At 54.6% G+C, this 13,832-nt stretch overlaps 4 protein-coding genes across 4 annotated transcripts; 2 read left to right on the top strand and 2 right to left on the bottom strand.

The window, feature by feature from the left end:
• Positions 1 to 93: 93 nt before the first annotated feature.
• CGCS363_v012942 (Uncharacterized protein) lies at positions 94 to 879 on the top strand (the record flags this gene model as incomplete). The annotated part of the gene is made up of 1 exon (XM_036644791.1): positions 94 to 879. The coding sequence occupies one exon, from the start codon at positions 94 to 96 to the stop codon at positions 877 to 879; it is 786 nt and encodes a 261-aa protein (XP_036489660.1).
• A 1,721-nt stretch (positions 880 to 2,600) lies between these two features.
• TIF34 (Eukaryotic translation initiation factor 3 subunit I) lies at positions 2,601 to 3,893 on the bottom strand (the record flags this gene model as incomplete). The annotated part of the gene is made up of 5 exons (XM_036644790.1): positions 2,601 to 2,744; positions 2,797 to 3,021; positions 3,075 to 3,191; positions 3,245 to 3,725; positions 3,844 to 3,893. 5 exons carry the CDS (start codon positions 3,891 to 3,893, stop codon positions 2,601 to 2,603), a joined length of 1,017 nt encoding a protein of 338 aa, XP_036489194.1.
• Positions 3,894 to 5,521: 1,628 nt separating this feature from the next.
• On the top strand, positions 5,522 to 8,576 carry CGCS363_v012940 (C-1-tetrahydrofolate synthase; the record flags this gene model as incomplete). The annotated part of the gene is made up of 5 exons (XM_036644789.1): positions 5,522 to 5,645; positions 5,710 to 5,730; positions 5,793 to 5,830; positions 5,889 to 8,416; positions 8,468 to 8,576. 5 exons carry the CDS (start codon positions 5,522 to 5,524, stop codon positions 8,574 to 8,576), a joined length of 2,820 nt encoding a protein of 939 aa, XP_036489659.1.
• Positions 8,577 to 10,275: 1,699 nt separating this feature from the next.
• FRE2-0 (Ferric/cupric reductase transmembrane component 2) lies at positions 10,276 to 12,219 on the bottom strand (the record flags this gene model as incomplete). The annotated part of the gene is made up of 4 exons (XM_036644788.1): positions 10,276 to 10,811; positions 10,864 to 11,738; positions 11,789 to 11,950; positions 12,017 to 12,219. The coding sequence occupies 4 exons, from the start codon at positions 12,217 to 12,219 to the stop codon at positions 10,276 to 10,278; spliced, it is 1,776 nt and encodes a 591-aa protein (XP_036489921.1).
• Between the last annotated feature and the right edge of the window lie 1,613 nt (positions 12,220 to 13,832).

The following is a 13,832-nucleotide window of genomic DNA, read 5'->3' as shown; positions in this document are numbered from 1 at the left end:
ACCGCTTGGTGCGGGACTCCCTCTTCTTATCCTTTTCCTTCTTGCTGACGTTCCTCAGTCAGTTTACACGTAGCCAAAGAAAACATGGACTCGATGCGAAGCCTCAACACCTCCCTGCCTGGCGCCTCAGCAGGGAAGCAGGCTGCGCAAAATGACTCTCCCGAGCAACTCCTCGACGCCTTCAAAAACGCCGCTCTATCGGTGACGAAACTCTACAAGGCCTCCGCTGCTGCCCAATCGAAGGCCCGTATGGACGGGTACCAGGACTGCCTCGACGATTTGCTGGCATTTCTCGACAAAGAACGAATCGGCTTGGGCAATGGCGACGGTCGGAGGATCCGAAGTTGGGCAACCGAGCGGTTGGAAGGCAGGGAGAACTCCCAAACCGCCGAAAGCGACGATGAAGCGGACAAGCCGGAGACCACATCTTCCCCTGATGTCAACCACTCGAACAGCGAGACGCAACTGCAGGAGGAGACACAAATGAGGACCGACTCTACATCTCCCGCTGCCCCTCAACCCACCCAGGAAGAGCCGGAGATCATGCCGATCACGGTGCCGTCGCAGGAAACTTTCACCTTCCAATCCGCACATGCCTGGCCTCCTCAGCCTCCGCAGCAAGACGCGTACCTCAACCTTGCAAACCTCGACCTGTCTGATTCTTCTCGAACACACGACGGCGCAAACGCAAACCCCGCTTCCCGCACATCAAGGCCACGCCACTCTGCAAACATCCCTCGCTCTGCATCAAGGCAGGGAAACAATCTCGGCCGCGGCGCTGGTTCGAAGCGTAAAATCAACTTTGCCGAAATCTTCGACCTGAGCAGCTTGGACAAGAATATGTTTGGCGGCGGACCGAAGCGCTCCCGTCACACATGATGGGGCGCGGACACGTCTGATAGACCCCATTTTTCTCTTCTTCAGCGACAGACATAGACGTGTCACGAGGCATGTTCAGCGTTTGCCTGCTACGATTCTCGGGCAACATTTGACGGATTGAGCGAGCATCGACGCACACTACTAGGGGGAAAGGGAATCAGGCATAGAGTGCGTCATGAAGCGGCGTTAGTTGGTTTTATGAAGGTGCATGGGCGGTGTTAGGTTTGGGACGGTTTTTGCGATGATGCCAATAGGGACGGCTAGCTAGTCCACGTCCATAGCTACATTATATCACATACCTCCTCTGTCCACAATGGCGGGCTATTTCGTTAGGAATATAGCTGCCATGATGACTTGACAGAGGTAATGACAGCACAATTCCACGTCAATATCATATCATGTTTGATTCAATTCTCCAGTGCGGCCAAATCACTATGTCCGATGTTTCAGTATTTTAGATTGTCAAGCTGCATAACAAACAACCAAAACATGTTTCAACCAGTCAACGAACGACTCGCTCCCATAACCTTCCGCCTCATCCCAACTATGACGCCGCAGGGTCTCTGTCGTCCAAACTCCTGGAAATCCCTCAACCAAAAAAGCTATTTGCGCCTCCAAGGTTCTCAATGTGAACTTTGGGACTGAGGTGCGGAGTCATCGCGTGCCCCACCCATTAGAATCTGCTGGACGGCTTTCAGTTTCTGCCAGCCGTCTAATTTCGGCGAATAAAGAAAAACAGACCTTCTAGAAGAAATGAAAGTTTCGCATACGTTCCAGCGCCGACTTGAAAATTCCCTCACTGCGGAATAATGAGACTATCTGGAGTGGCTCTCTAAAACGGCCACTTCTCTGCCGCTGTCTAAGACTGTCTCGGACGAGTCGTTCACCCTGGTCAATCTTGAGATGCGGCCGGCCAACGGTGCGTGGGTGCCCTGTCACCCCTCCATCACCCGCCTCTTCAACTGCGGGCGTACCCCCCACTCGCACGCACATCATGCGCTAGCTTCTTAAATCTCTTTTTCTCTCGCCCGTCCAACAATCAGATCCTCTGGATCATCATACGGAAGGGTGGCCGAGTTGGTTATGGCGCCAGGTTAAGGTCAGCTTAACATCTGTTTCCTGGTGGGGCAACCCGCGCGAGTTCGAGTCTCGTCCCTTTCATTTTGCATTTTTTGATCCTGAATCCGTATGTGTGAACTGTTTATGCTGTTGCAGACTGTCTCCTTTTACTGTTTTGCTCCGAAGTACTCTTTCTTTTCTATGTAAGCAAAAGTGCGCCGGTCTCCCAGGCATGTATTCAAGACATGCTTCTCTAGAGAACCAAAAAAAAAAAAAAAAAAAAAAAAAAAAAAAAAAAAAACCTATCGTGTCTCCTGGAGGCCACATGCGATCACAATTTCAATACAACGCGTATACACATAAGCTTCACTGTTTGCGTAAATCGCCACTTCCAGATCATGACCGTTATTGCGTTGAAACTAGTGTCAGAACTCATCATTACCCCGTTTTTGGTTTCTTAAATCTTGGAGGCTCCCTGCGGTGACGGCCACGTGTGTCACCCGCAGGGAGAAGAGATATCATCCCACCAGTCTTTCTGTTTCGCGGACTGCCCTAGGTTTTACAAAACCAATCTAACCATCCCCCGAAGATTTCCCAAACGCCGTACTATGCAAGCCGCGAAGAAGACGAGAAAAAGGCCCCTTTTTTGTGTGAAACCAAGTCTAGTTCTCCTGTCTGTTCTTCCGTTCCCGCTCGACCTCGTACATGAAGTCGAAGTAGCCCTTATCGAACTGGTGGACACGGACGTAACCGTCTTCTCCTCCACTTGCGTAGCCCTTGCCGGTAGGGTCTGCGGCGACAGTGTTCTGAGAAACAGTCAGTAGCTGTACCTTGCCTTTTGTTGCAACATCGACTTACCAGAGGACCGAAGTGACCGCGGACTCTGCCAACCTCATCTTCGAAGATCTTGTGGTAGAATCTCGCCTCGAACTTTCCTTGTCTCGCCGAGGTACGGGTGACATCCATAGCGGCCTGACCACCACCGAGGATGACAAAGTCCTTCTTGGGAGTGATAGTTGCGCTGTTCAGGGGGGTGTCGGCGACGTAAGTCTTGAGAACCTCAAGGTCCTTGGCGGTAATAAGCTGTCATGGGTTAGCATACAGGCTTCGCCTCGGAACAGTAGATTTGCCCATACCTTGGAGGTCTTGTCCTTGCAGGCGGTAATGAAGTAGGTGCGGTCCTGCGACCACTGAAGGTCCGTGATGGGAGTGTTAAGCTCATGCACGGGCTCGTTGTAGAGCAGGTCACCAGTCTGTAGGACTGTCAGCGGCACATCCCTCTCAGTATCCATATTGCAATTCCCACCTTCGCGTCGTACTGGGATACGGAACCGTCCTCGTGACCGGCGATAATGTACTTGGTGAGGTAGCTGAAGCCAGCGACGGTGGCCTTGGACTCGTCGCAAACGATGGTAAGGACGCGCTCGTCGCTCTGCTCGGCCTCGGGATCGGGGTTGATGTCGACGACGATGATGTTGGAGAGGTAACCCATACGCTTCTCGGTGACACCAAGCAGCTTGGTTCCGTCTTCGCTGAACTCGACGCGCTTCACGGCAGTGGGGAACTCCCAGGTCTTGAGGTTCTTGCCCGACTTGATATCCCAAAGGCGCATGGTGTTGTCGGCGGAACCGGAGGCGATCATGGTGCAGGTGGGGTCGACGTCGACAGTCCAGATGGCACCAACGTGGCCGTGGTAAGTGCCGAGACGCTCGCCATTGTGCGCGTACCAAACGCAAATCTGCTGATCCTTGGAGACGGAGAAGATGAGGTCACCGTCGTTGTTGTATCTGTATTTGCGGGAAGCGCGACGTGGTTAGCAGCTGTAAATGCAGCCCCTCTTTGCCGAGAGGAATGAGGAAAAAGCCCTCCCCCCTCCTCCAAATCTGATGCCGCCGCGCAACATACCTAATCTGGGTGAGCGCACGCTCGTGGCCTGCCAAAAGAATGGGCCTCATGTTGACTGATTTCGGGAGTATGCGATTCTCGGTCTCGGGGCAGCTGTACGGGGGGCGTTTGTGCGGCAGGGGACGTCGGTCTTTAAAGGCTTGCGATGTCGTCGGGGATCGTGGAATTTTTGCCCTTCAACGACATTGTGGGTTTCGGTGCACTGTGGGGCACATTTTTCCCTCCCCGCGACGAATTCTGCCACCACTGGCAAGCATTCACCGCTTTCTCCTTCGCCTGAGGCACGGGCCATGTGCCCTGAAGCTTTCGGGCCCAACGTTTGGTCGTCCACGGGTTGACTCACTGTAAGCTTGAGGCGCTACCTGCTGGGTTTAGCGCCGCCGCCACAGGGAGCTTCTGGAGTCATCCAAGCTTCCCAAGCTCCCGTCTGTTCTGTGCCTTTTGTTGATGGTGGTGCATCATCATCTCATTCATCGCCTATCGCAGGAATACCGACAGGTCCGGTTTGACGATTCGACTCATCGTTGACTCACACTCTTCTCACAGCGTTTCAGTCCGCCACTAGGATTGCCAAACGCCAACTCGAACTTCGAGCCCGTCTGCTCTAGTCGTCGAGTCGCGATGATGTGAAATTTTCACCGAATCAGGCCACAACCTGTCAACGCCTTTTCTGTGGCTCTTGTACAACATTGTTTCTTGCCCTTAACCACAGACCTTGACACTCCTAAGAACATCGCCACTTTGTACACTACTCGACTCTGTATACCAGTCAATTGCCTTTTTAGAGGCCTGTGCAATATTTGAGTCTCGTTACGACAGACGGACGAGGCAGCCTGTGTCATTGGGTCGTCTAATATCTGGAGCGCGCTTATCAGGTCTCAGCGGGACTCGGATAACAGTCCGAGTTTTCGACCTGCCCAACGTGCTGATCCCGATTCCCGTGTGTGCTGGGACAAAGTCTGCAGAGAGCCAGGATCAGGGAGCTGACTGCCAGGCTTGCACGACTCATCGCAGTACACGATCTAAGAGTCAGAGACTGGCTAAGGCCCTGTGGAGGAGGTCTGGCTCGAGTGAGCTTGCGGCACAGGGAAACGAGGGGGCATCGGGGGCCTAAATAGGAGTCGAGTATCGCAAGTTCGGATACAGAGCCGAGATGTCCTCACTCTTTCGGCTGAAGGGCAGGCGATGGCCGCAGTGCCCAGGTCGTCCTTATCGGCTCCTGCAGGGACGATCGTCCAATCTGAACGTCGCCAGGCTGCATGCTGGAGCTGAAGCAGCACCAGTGCCAGCATCAACGGGAGCCTTATCCGCAGCAAACTCACTTGCACAGGCTTCCACAACACCCCGGCCGAAGCTGTCCCTCGGGGTAGATACCGGCCTCCAGGCATATCCATCAGGCCGTCGACCCTGCAGGGCGCTAAATCCCGAGCTTGGCCGCCATCCCTCGCCCCTCCTTCTCAGTGCTTCCGCTTACACTCAAACTGCCCGCTTGGCCGCGGTGAACATCTCAACTCCCACACTTTCTTCCCAACACCCCTCAGACTTTGCGTTCAGACAGTCGAGAAAACGAGCCACTTCTCTGGTTTCTAGGCATTCCTTTCGCCCATCTACCGCAAGGACCCTGGGTTCCGTGGACAGAAGCTGTCGCATTCGGTCTTTCGCAACCTCCACGCCCGCAATGGTCGCTACCAAGATTGATGGCACTGCCATCGCCAAGAAGATCCGGGAGACGTTGGGGAACGACATTCTCGAGAAGCAGAAGCTGAACCCCAGATTCCAGCCCACTCTTACGATTATTCAGGGTAAGTTGGCTTCGCTGCTTGTTCCACGCGAACGTTCGTTTGGCTAATCAAGGTTCATCCGCAGTCGGCGATAGATCGGACTCTGGTATGTTGCGACATCATGTCTGCCCCACCATGAAATTTGTCGCGATGCTCACAACCCCGCAGCCACCTATGTTCGCATGAAGGACAAGGCCGCCAAGGAGGTACGCACCCATTATTGAGCCTGTTCTGGCTTGCAAAATAACTCACACTTCTAATCAGGCAAACATTGGATGTGAATTGGTTCACTTTCCCGAGTCCATCTCTGAGCCCGAGCTCCTTGACCGCATCTACCGCCTCAACGACGACCCCGCCGTCCACGGTATCTTGGTGCAATTGCCTCTTCCCAAGCACCTCGATGAGTACACTATCACTTCTGCTGTCGCAGACGAGAAGGATGTCGATGGCTTCGGCACCAGGAATATTGGCGAGCTTGCGAAGCGGGGTGGTCGTCCTCCCTTCGTTCCCTGCACTCCCAAGGGCGTTATGGTCCTGCTTCAGGAGGCTGGCGTCGACTTGAAGGGCAAGAACGCTGTTGTTCTTGGTCGCAGCGACATCGTCGGCAGCCCTGTAAGCTACCTTCTTCGCAATGCGGACGCCACTGTCACTGTATGCCACTCCAAGAGTCAGGGCCTGCAGGAGCACCTCAAGGCAGCCGATGTTGTCGTCGCTGCCATTGGCCAGCCCGGCTTCGTGAAGGGCGAGTGGCTCAAGCCCGGTGTCGTTGTCATCGACGTCGGTACCAACTACATCCCCGATTCTACCAAGAAGTCTGGTCAGCGTCTCGTTGGAGATGTCGACTACGAGTCGGCTTCCCAGGTCGCTTCTCACATTACCCCGGTTCCTGGCGGTGTCGGACCCATGACCGTCGCAATGCTCATGCACAACGTTGTCGACTCGGCTGTGCAGGCTTTTGAGCGTGAGAAGCAGAGGAAGATTGTTCCTCTGCCTCTGCACCTCAAGGAGCCTGTCCCATCTGACATTGAGGTCTCCAGGGCCCAAAACCCCAAGCAGATCACTCGTCTGGCTAAGGAGGTTGGTATTGCTTCTCACGAGCTTGAGCCTTACGGTGCCTACAAGGCGAAGGTCGATCTTAGCGTTCTGAAGCGTCTCGACCACCGCCGCAATGGCAAGTACGTTGTCGTCACCGGCATCACCCCTACTCCTCTCGGCGAGGGCAAGTCAACAACCACCATGGGTCTCGCTCAGGCCTTGGGCGCCCACCTTGGTCGTGTCACCTTTGCAAACGTTCGTCAGCCCAGTCAAGGCCCTACCTTTGGCATCAAGGGTGGTGCTGCTGGTGGCGGCTACAGCCAGGTTATCCCCATGGACGAGTTCAACCTCCACTTGACCGGTGATATCCACGCCATTACTGCGGCAAACAACCTCCTTGCAGCGGCCATCGAGACGCGCATGTTCCACGAGGATACCCAGAAGGACGGACCTCTCTACAGACGTCTTGTTCCCGCAAAGAACGGCAAGCGGGAGTTTGCGCCCGTCATGTTCCGTCGTCTCAAGAAGCTGGGCATTGAGAAGACCAACCCCGATGAGCTCACGGAGGAAGAGGTCCGCCGCTTCGCCCGTCTGGACATTGACCCTGAGACCATTACGTGGAGACGTGTGCTGGATGTCAACGACAGGCACCTTCGCGGTATCACCGTTGGTGTTGCGCCTACGGAGAAGGGACACAAGCGTGAGACCGGCTTCGATATCTCCGTTGCCAGCGAGTGTATGGCCATCCTGGCCCTCAGCACCAGCTTGGCTGACATGCGTGAGCGTCTTGGCCGCATGGTTGTTGCTAGCTCCAGAAGCGGCGAGCCTGTTACTTGCGACGACCTCGGCGCTGGTGGTGCTCTCACCGCTCTCATGAAGGACGCCATCAAGCCCAACCTGATGCAAACTCTTGAGGGAACTCCCGTCTTCGTGCACGCTGGGCCCTTCGCCAACATCAGTGTCGGCAACAGCTCCATCCTGGCTGACAAGATGGCCCTGAAGATTGTTGGCACCGAGGCTGACGAGAACCCCGCCGAGAAGGCCGGTTTCGTTGTTACTGAGGCTGGCTTCGACTTCACCATGGGCGGTGAGCGTTTCTTCAACATCAAGTGCCGTGCCTCCGGTCTTGTTCCGGATGTTGTCGTCGTTGTTGCCACTGTCCGTGCTCTGAAGGTCCACGGTGGTGGTCCTCCCATCGCCCCCGGCGCTGCCCTCGATGCCGTCTACAAGCAGGAGAATGTCGACATTCTTCGTGCTGGTTGCGTCAACCTCCGCAAGCACATTGAGAACGCCAAGGCCTACGGCATCCCTGTCGTGGTCGCCATCAACAAGTTCGTCACCGACACCGACGCTGAAATTGCCGTCATCCGCGAGGAGGCCATTGCCGCCGGTGCTGAGGACGCCATCCTCTCCAACCACTGGGCTGAGGGTGGTAAGGGCGCTGTTGAGTTGGGCAAGGGCGTTATTGCCGCCAGCGAGAAGCCCAAGGACTTCAAGCTCCTCTACGATCTCGAGGGATCCGTCCAGCAGCGCATCGAGGCCATTGGCCAGAAGATGTACGGTGCTGCGGCCGTCGAGTTCAGCGAGCTGGCTCAGAAGAAGGTCGACACCTACACAAAGCAGGGCTTCGGCAATTTGCCTATTTGTGTTGCCAAGACTCAGTACTCCCTTTCTCACGACCCCAACCTGAAGGGCGCCCCGACCGGCTTCACCGTTCCTGTTAGGGACGTGAGAATGGCCGCCGGTGCTGGTTACCTGTAAGCAAACCATCGTTCTTACTCTCAGTGACAATGCTAACAACATGACAGGTACGCGCTCGCCGCCGACATCCAGACCATCCCTGGTCTGCCCACAGCTCCGGGTTACCTGAACGTCGACGTCGACACCGAGACTGGGGAGATTGACGGCCTGTTCTAATCGGAGAGTTAAGCATGGAAAACCTGCAACCATCTGGTTGCTTGAGGCGCCTCGGGGTTGACTTATAGAGGGAATTGGTTTAAAACGTGGGAAAGGAACGCAACATTCCGGTGGCATTTATTCAACAAATGGCGCTGGGGATTAAGGAAAGAAGACTAGCATCTGTTCAACATATGATACCTGCTCTCGGCTTGTAGAGTACCCGACTAGAATAGAAGGGACTATTTATGATATTTTTACAAAACTTTCCGCCTTTGGATCTGTCTCATTGGACTTTGGCTTGGGAGATCTTTGACAGGCCTCAGGTGCGAAGACGATGAGGTCTGTTGACCTGCCTTACATCTCCAAGCATCTCTGTGAAGAGTGGAGAGAACTGCATTATCCATTCCGAACCGCCCTGTGCGATCTCGCTCGGACTTCTAGACCCCGTTCCTCAGCCTGGGCTATCTCACGATGCCAGCTTCCGAACTATTCCTCGGCACCGCGGCACGCGACGTTGCAACCAAGGTCCAAGACGCGGCATACCGCGGCGCAACACCCTCCGCATCCTCCTCCTGTCATTTTCAACCGCCAACCCGAACCCATCACTCCTCGCCAATATAATTATATTGATGCTTGGCCCGCTGATCACAACCCATGATGCCTGAGATGCTTGCAATTTCTTGAGTCACAGCCAAAGTCTGGGTCGACACCACCACCATCTCATTTCCCCGGATTTCGGCAGCAAATACCGACGGCGATTCACAACTTCCCACAAACTACCATGCCCGACCTCCCCGAATTCTGAAAATGCTATGGGAAAGGCCTGCTTTACTCCGGAGGTTGCCGCCGGGAGAGGGGGGCGTGAGAGCTGTCAACGTCCGCATGGTGTTGCGATGACTTTCTTGGCCTTGTCAGCAGTGTCCCAGAAAATGGTGAGGTGCATGCTGTGTGTCAATGGTGGTGTGTGAACGGCTTCGGAATATATGAAATACTTACGTTCGATAACCAAGCCCCCTGCTGCTGCCACCGACATAGTTTGCTGGCGACATCACGGTTACCCAGTCGGGAAGGCAGCTTCGCAAACTTTCGCATGGTTTTGGCCCCCGTTTCGTGGGTTGGGCAACGGGGTCGTCCCCGGGTGCGTGCGGCTTGGCGATGGTGCGCAGAGATCTAACGGTCATGCGATGTGCGTTGTACATAGTATGTGTATGACGAGCGAGCAGCGAACGACTGGTCATTGCGTCGATCGTCGCAGGCCGGCGAGAAGGAGGTTATCCTCAAGACCCCATGTTTGTTTGGTCTTGTGTGGCTCGGAAACATTGTCAGCGGCGTGATTGGGCGGCCCGAAAGATACGAGGCCGGATTTTCACTTTGGGCTGGCAGATTTCACAAATGTCATGGCGAAGGCAGTGTTTACCAAGATTCATCAACGTTGTTCTCTGTAAGCAACAAAGTACAGGCGGCCACGGGGCCAAGCTTCTGTACGGGTATGAACATATTGCATGACCAGCTCTCTCTCCAATCGTTGAAGGCGTATCCATCCTTCCAAAGCTGCAGAAAAATGCAAGGGAAACCAATTGCCGTACCCGTATTTACTCCAATAACGCCAGAAAAGGTTTGCAAATATGCACAATAAAGACTTTGATGGCGTAGACATTACCCGGCAATGGCCAAGTCACGTCCGCAGTTGCCGACGTCGTCCCAAACACCAGTATATTCACCATCCAAATTGCTCGCAGTGCAGCTCTACGGCAGGACCGGAGGTGCGAATGTGGGAGGCGGTGGTGTTGCGGACCTGAGTCATCAAAGTCGCTGGGCCACAGCCCATGACGAGCACGCGCTGGTTCGCAGGGGTCTCTTCGATGGCTTCGGTGATGATCTTGGAAACGTCGGGTCGGCCGTAGTGGATGGGGATATCGTTGATGTGAGAGCCGACGGTGGATTGCTGAATCGGAGAAGTCGGTGTTGTGAGGTCCGACTCGTTGCCGGATTTTTCGGGGTCTGAAACGGTACGAGTAAGAACCTTCGATGGCTGTCGGGGAGCGTGTGCGGCCTCGTCGAACTTCTCAGTCGCAGGCGTGAAGGGTGTGGAAGCGTCAGAGGAGATAGTGCCGGACCGCGATCTGTCAGTTTGAACCATGTCCTCTTGCGACGAGCCATGGGAACCGGGGCTGCGGGTGACGTAAAGCTGGATGGAAGAGTTGAGCGCGCGGTTAATGGTTGCAAGGGACTCCGAAAACCATTCGAGACGGGCTGGATGATATTAGCTTTTTCCCCTTTGAGTAAGTGATGGCGAGTGACGTACCAGGATCCTTCACCATCCAGACGAACACAATGCTCTTCTGGGCTCCATCACCAATGCTCTTGAGGAGATTCAGAGCCATTCCGAAGGTGAAGCTCGCGCCACTACCACCAGCAACCAAGACAATCTTGTTGTACTCGGCCGGGTTGGGGAATCTTCCGTAGGAGCCTTCGACTGATGCCTTGACTGTTGCACCCGGGTTGCTCGTCGCATACCTGTGGAGATCACGAGTGAAACCATCGTAGGAGTTGATAACGAACTCGAGGGGATCCATGTTGGCGATAGTAAACGGGTGCATCTCAAACGCGCGAATCTTGGGAATCCACAGGAAGCAGTGCTCGCCGGAGTTTGCCATGATAGGGGCCTTCTTCAGGACAACGCGGGTGCCGCCATGAGGCAGAGGGTAGACGGTGGCAGTGTTGTTGATGCTGTAATAAGCAACTCGGAAAAATCGCAAGATGCGGTCGCTGAGCCAGAGTGCCGAGCCAAGTGCAGTGGCGATGATGATCTTCTTTGTCATCTCAGGCTGGTGAAGGCCCACGAGCACCATCGAAATGGCGAAGAAGGAAACGTGAATGACGTAGAACAGCTCGTACGACCAGAAGCGGACAACTGCGCCAGCCACGACAAGAGTGAGGAAGGTGAAGCCGGAGGCAATACCGTAGATCTCCTCGTGGACACGGAGACGGGCAGCGTTGTTTGCTTCGATAAAGTACGAAGAGTAGGTAGCGCCGTGTACGATGATGAGGGCCATCGTGACGTATCCGGCAATCTGGTGGAGGACATTGAGACGCTCGTAAGACCAAGCCGTGAGATATCCGAGAGGGGTGTTCTTGAGGCTCAGGAAAATGACGAAGACGATGTTCGCAATCGCAAGCCTGCTTGTAGTCAGTCTCTAGTTGACCGGAAGTTCTGTACGATTACATACCATCCGGCGCGAGCAGCCACAACAGTGATGTAGGGAAGAAGCGAATCGTCGAGGTACGTTAGGAGAAGGACGACGTTGATCACGATGTAGAGAAGAGCGATGACAGCGTGGCCGGTGGAAGGGAGGGCAGGGAACTTGAGCACAGAGTATCTGCGGACAATTCTGGATTTCGATTAGCTCCCGTCCCAGTGCTACAGTCCGTGAGATGGAGAATATCTCGAGTCTTACCTGGACACAAAGACAAAAGGCTTTGTGGCACCTGAGAGCTTGGAGGCCAGGCCAGTCTTTTGGGCGGAAAGGCGGCTCAGATGAAAGACAATGAAGACTCCCATGAGTGAGCTCAGAATGATGGCAAACCAGGTGACAACATCCTGATTCATGCGCGTCCGCTTTGCAAAGAGCAGCGGGTAGGCTGAAGGACCGCTAGCCATTGTGAAGAGAGGCCGTATAAGTCTGTGTTGCTGAGATGTCGTCGGCGGCGGGTTAACAATGAGACAGATACAACACCCTGTGCTCAAGCGACAAACAGTATACACTGAAGTCTGTTGTGAAGAATATGAAGCTGCTGGCGGAAGGCGTGAAGAGACGAGCCAAACTGAAGAAACAGGCGTGGAGGGCCCTGGGATTTTAAGATTGAGAAGTAAGGACGACGTGAGTGTGGTCTGCAGAGGGAGAGGCAGGACCAGGAAAGACAGTGTGGGTGTAAGTGAAGAAGGCGTGGACGTGGACAGGATGTGTGGTTGGGCAAGTGGAGGAGGGGCGCTACATAGTGTAGATACCTACCTAGAGCAGGAGCCCCCAGGAAAGGAAAGGTGCAGCATGTGGTAGCTGCTCAGAATGTGAAGGAAGGTGCCTTCCTCAACTCACAGCATATAGGAAGGAAGGCATTGCAAGGTTTGGCAAGAGCAACTGGGGTCAGGGAAGGAGCCCCCAGAGCCACAGCCGGGTCCCACAAAGCGTTTCTTCCTTGGCCCAGGTAGACCAGAGACCCCAAGCTTGCCTTTTTCAGACGAACTGAGGCGTCTGCTAAAGAAGGGGTGTACACAAGGAAAAGAAAACAGGGAAAGGAAGAAGGCGTTGCTAGCCTACTGCGAAAAAGAATATCAGGAGCACAGCAAAACCCTGAAAGAGTGACATGTCTCTTTTTGCTTTTCTCCTCTGCCTTGCTAAGCTTTTACACTTTTACCCTGCAAGTTCCCTCCTCCCACTTACACGCTCCGGGTGTGGGCATGGATGAAAGCGGTTGACTTACTGTTCGTGGCTTGCCCCTGGTGGCGCACCTTTTGTCTGGCCCTTTTTTTTCACGGCCTCCCAAACAGCAACCTCATGATAAGCGGAGGAGGGTATCACAGACGTCGAGGATCCCGTCAGCTGAAGAAAAAGTTGAATGTCGCAATGGGCCCGTACTGGCGTATCCTGAGGGTCTATTCTATCTCAGACCTTCCCATCGTGGGACTGGCCACCCGCCTGGCCATGCACCACCACCACCACCATCTTGCTTTTTCTGAAGAAGTTCCTGCGCGCCGCTTATCACGCACTTACACAGCAATCTTCCGAAACCGCCTTTCCTGCCAGGGGCGAGTTGTCAAGTCCATGGCATGTGAGACAAGCGTCACGTTCCCCAGCTGGACGGGTTCCTGTGCCGGTGTAAGTAAACGAGGTTGCGTCCTCGACGGCGTGGTCTTGCCCTGGGCAAACTGAGCCTTGGTCACCATCCATGGCTGGCCCCCTCTGGGTAGCTGCCTGGGAGAGAGTCACTTGTCGCCCCAAACGACATTCTTTGATACGTGGACATGTCTGGACGGAGGCCCAATGACAGGTTGACAGCCCAAGCCCTCGACGGAGTAGTTGGTGCAAGTAGCCGGTGTAACGTACACGCCAACAGCTCCCCGCAAAAGGGAGCTAGGACAGCGGGAAGGACGAAGCGAAAGAACCGGGGAGGATGTTTGCTTGGATGGCCACAGGAGGGTCCCACGGGAGCGAAGCAAAAGAAAATCTAAGGTAGATTGTAGCAAAATTGTGAGATATGGTGGCTGCCCTACAG

Source organism: Colletotrichum siamense, assembly GCF_013390195.1.
Source record: "Colletotrichum siamense strain Cg363 chromosome Unknown KSG_Cg363_contig09, whole genome shotgun sequence".
Classification (NCBI taxonomy): domain Eukaryota; kingdom Fungi; phylum Ascomycota; class Sordariomycetes; order Glomerellales; family Glomerellaceae; genus Colletotrichum; species Colletotrichum siamense.
This window is presented reverse-complemented; position numbering and strand designations above follow the sequence as displayed.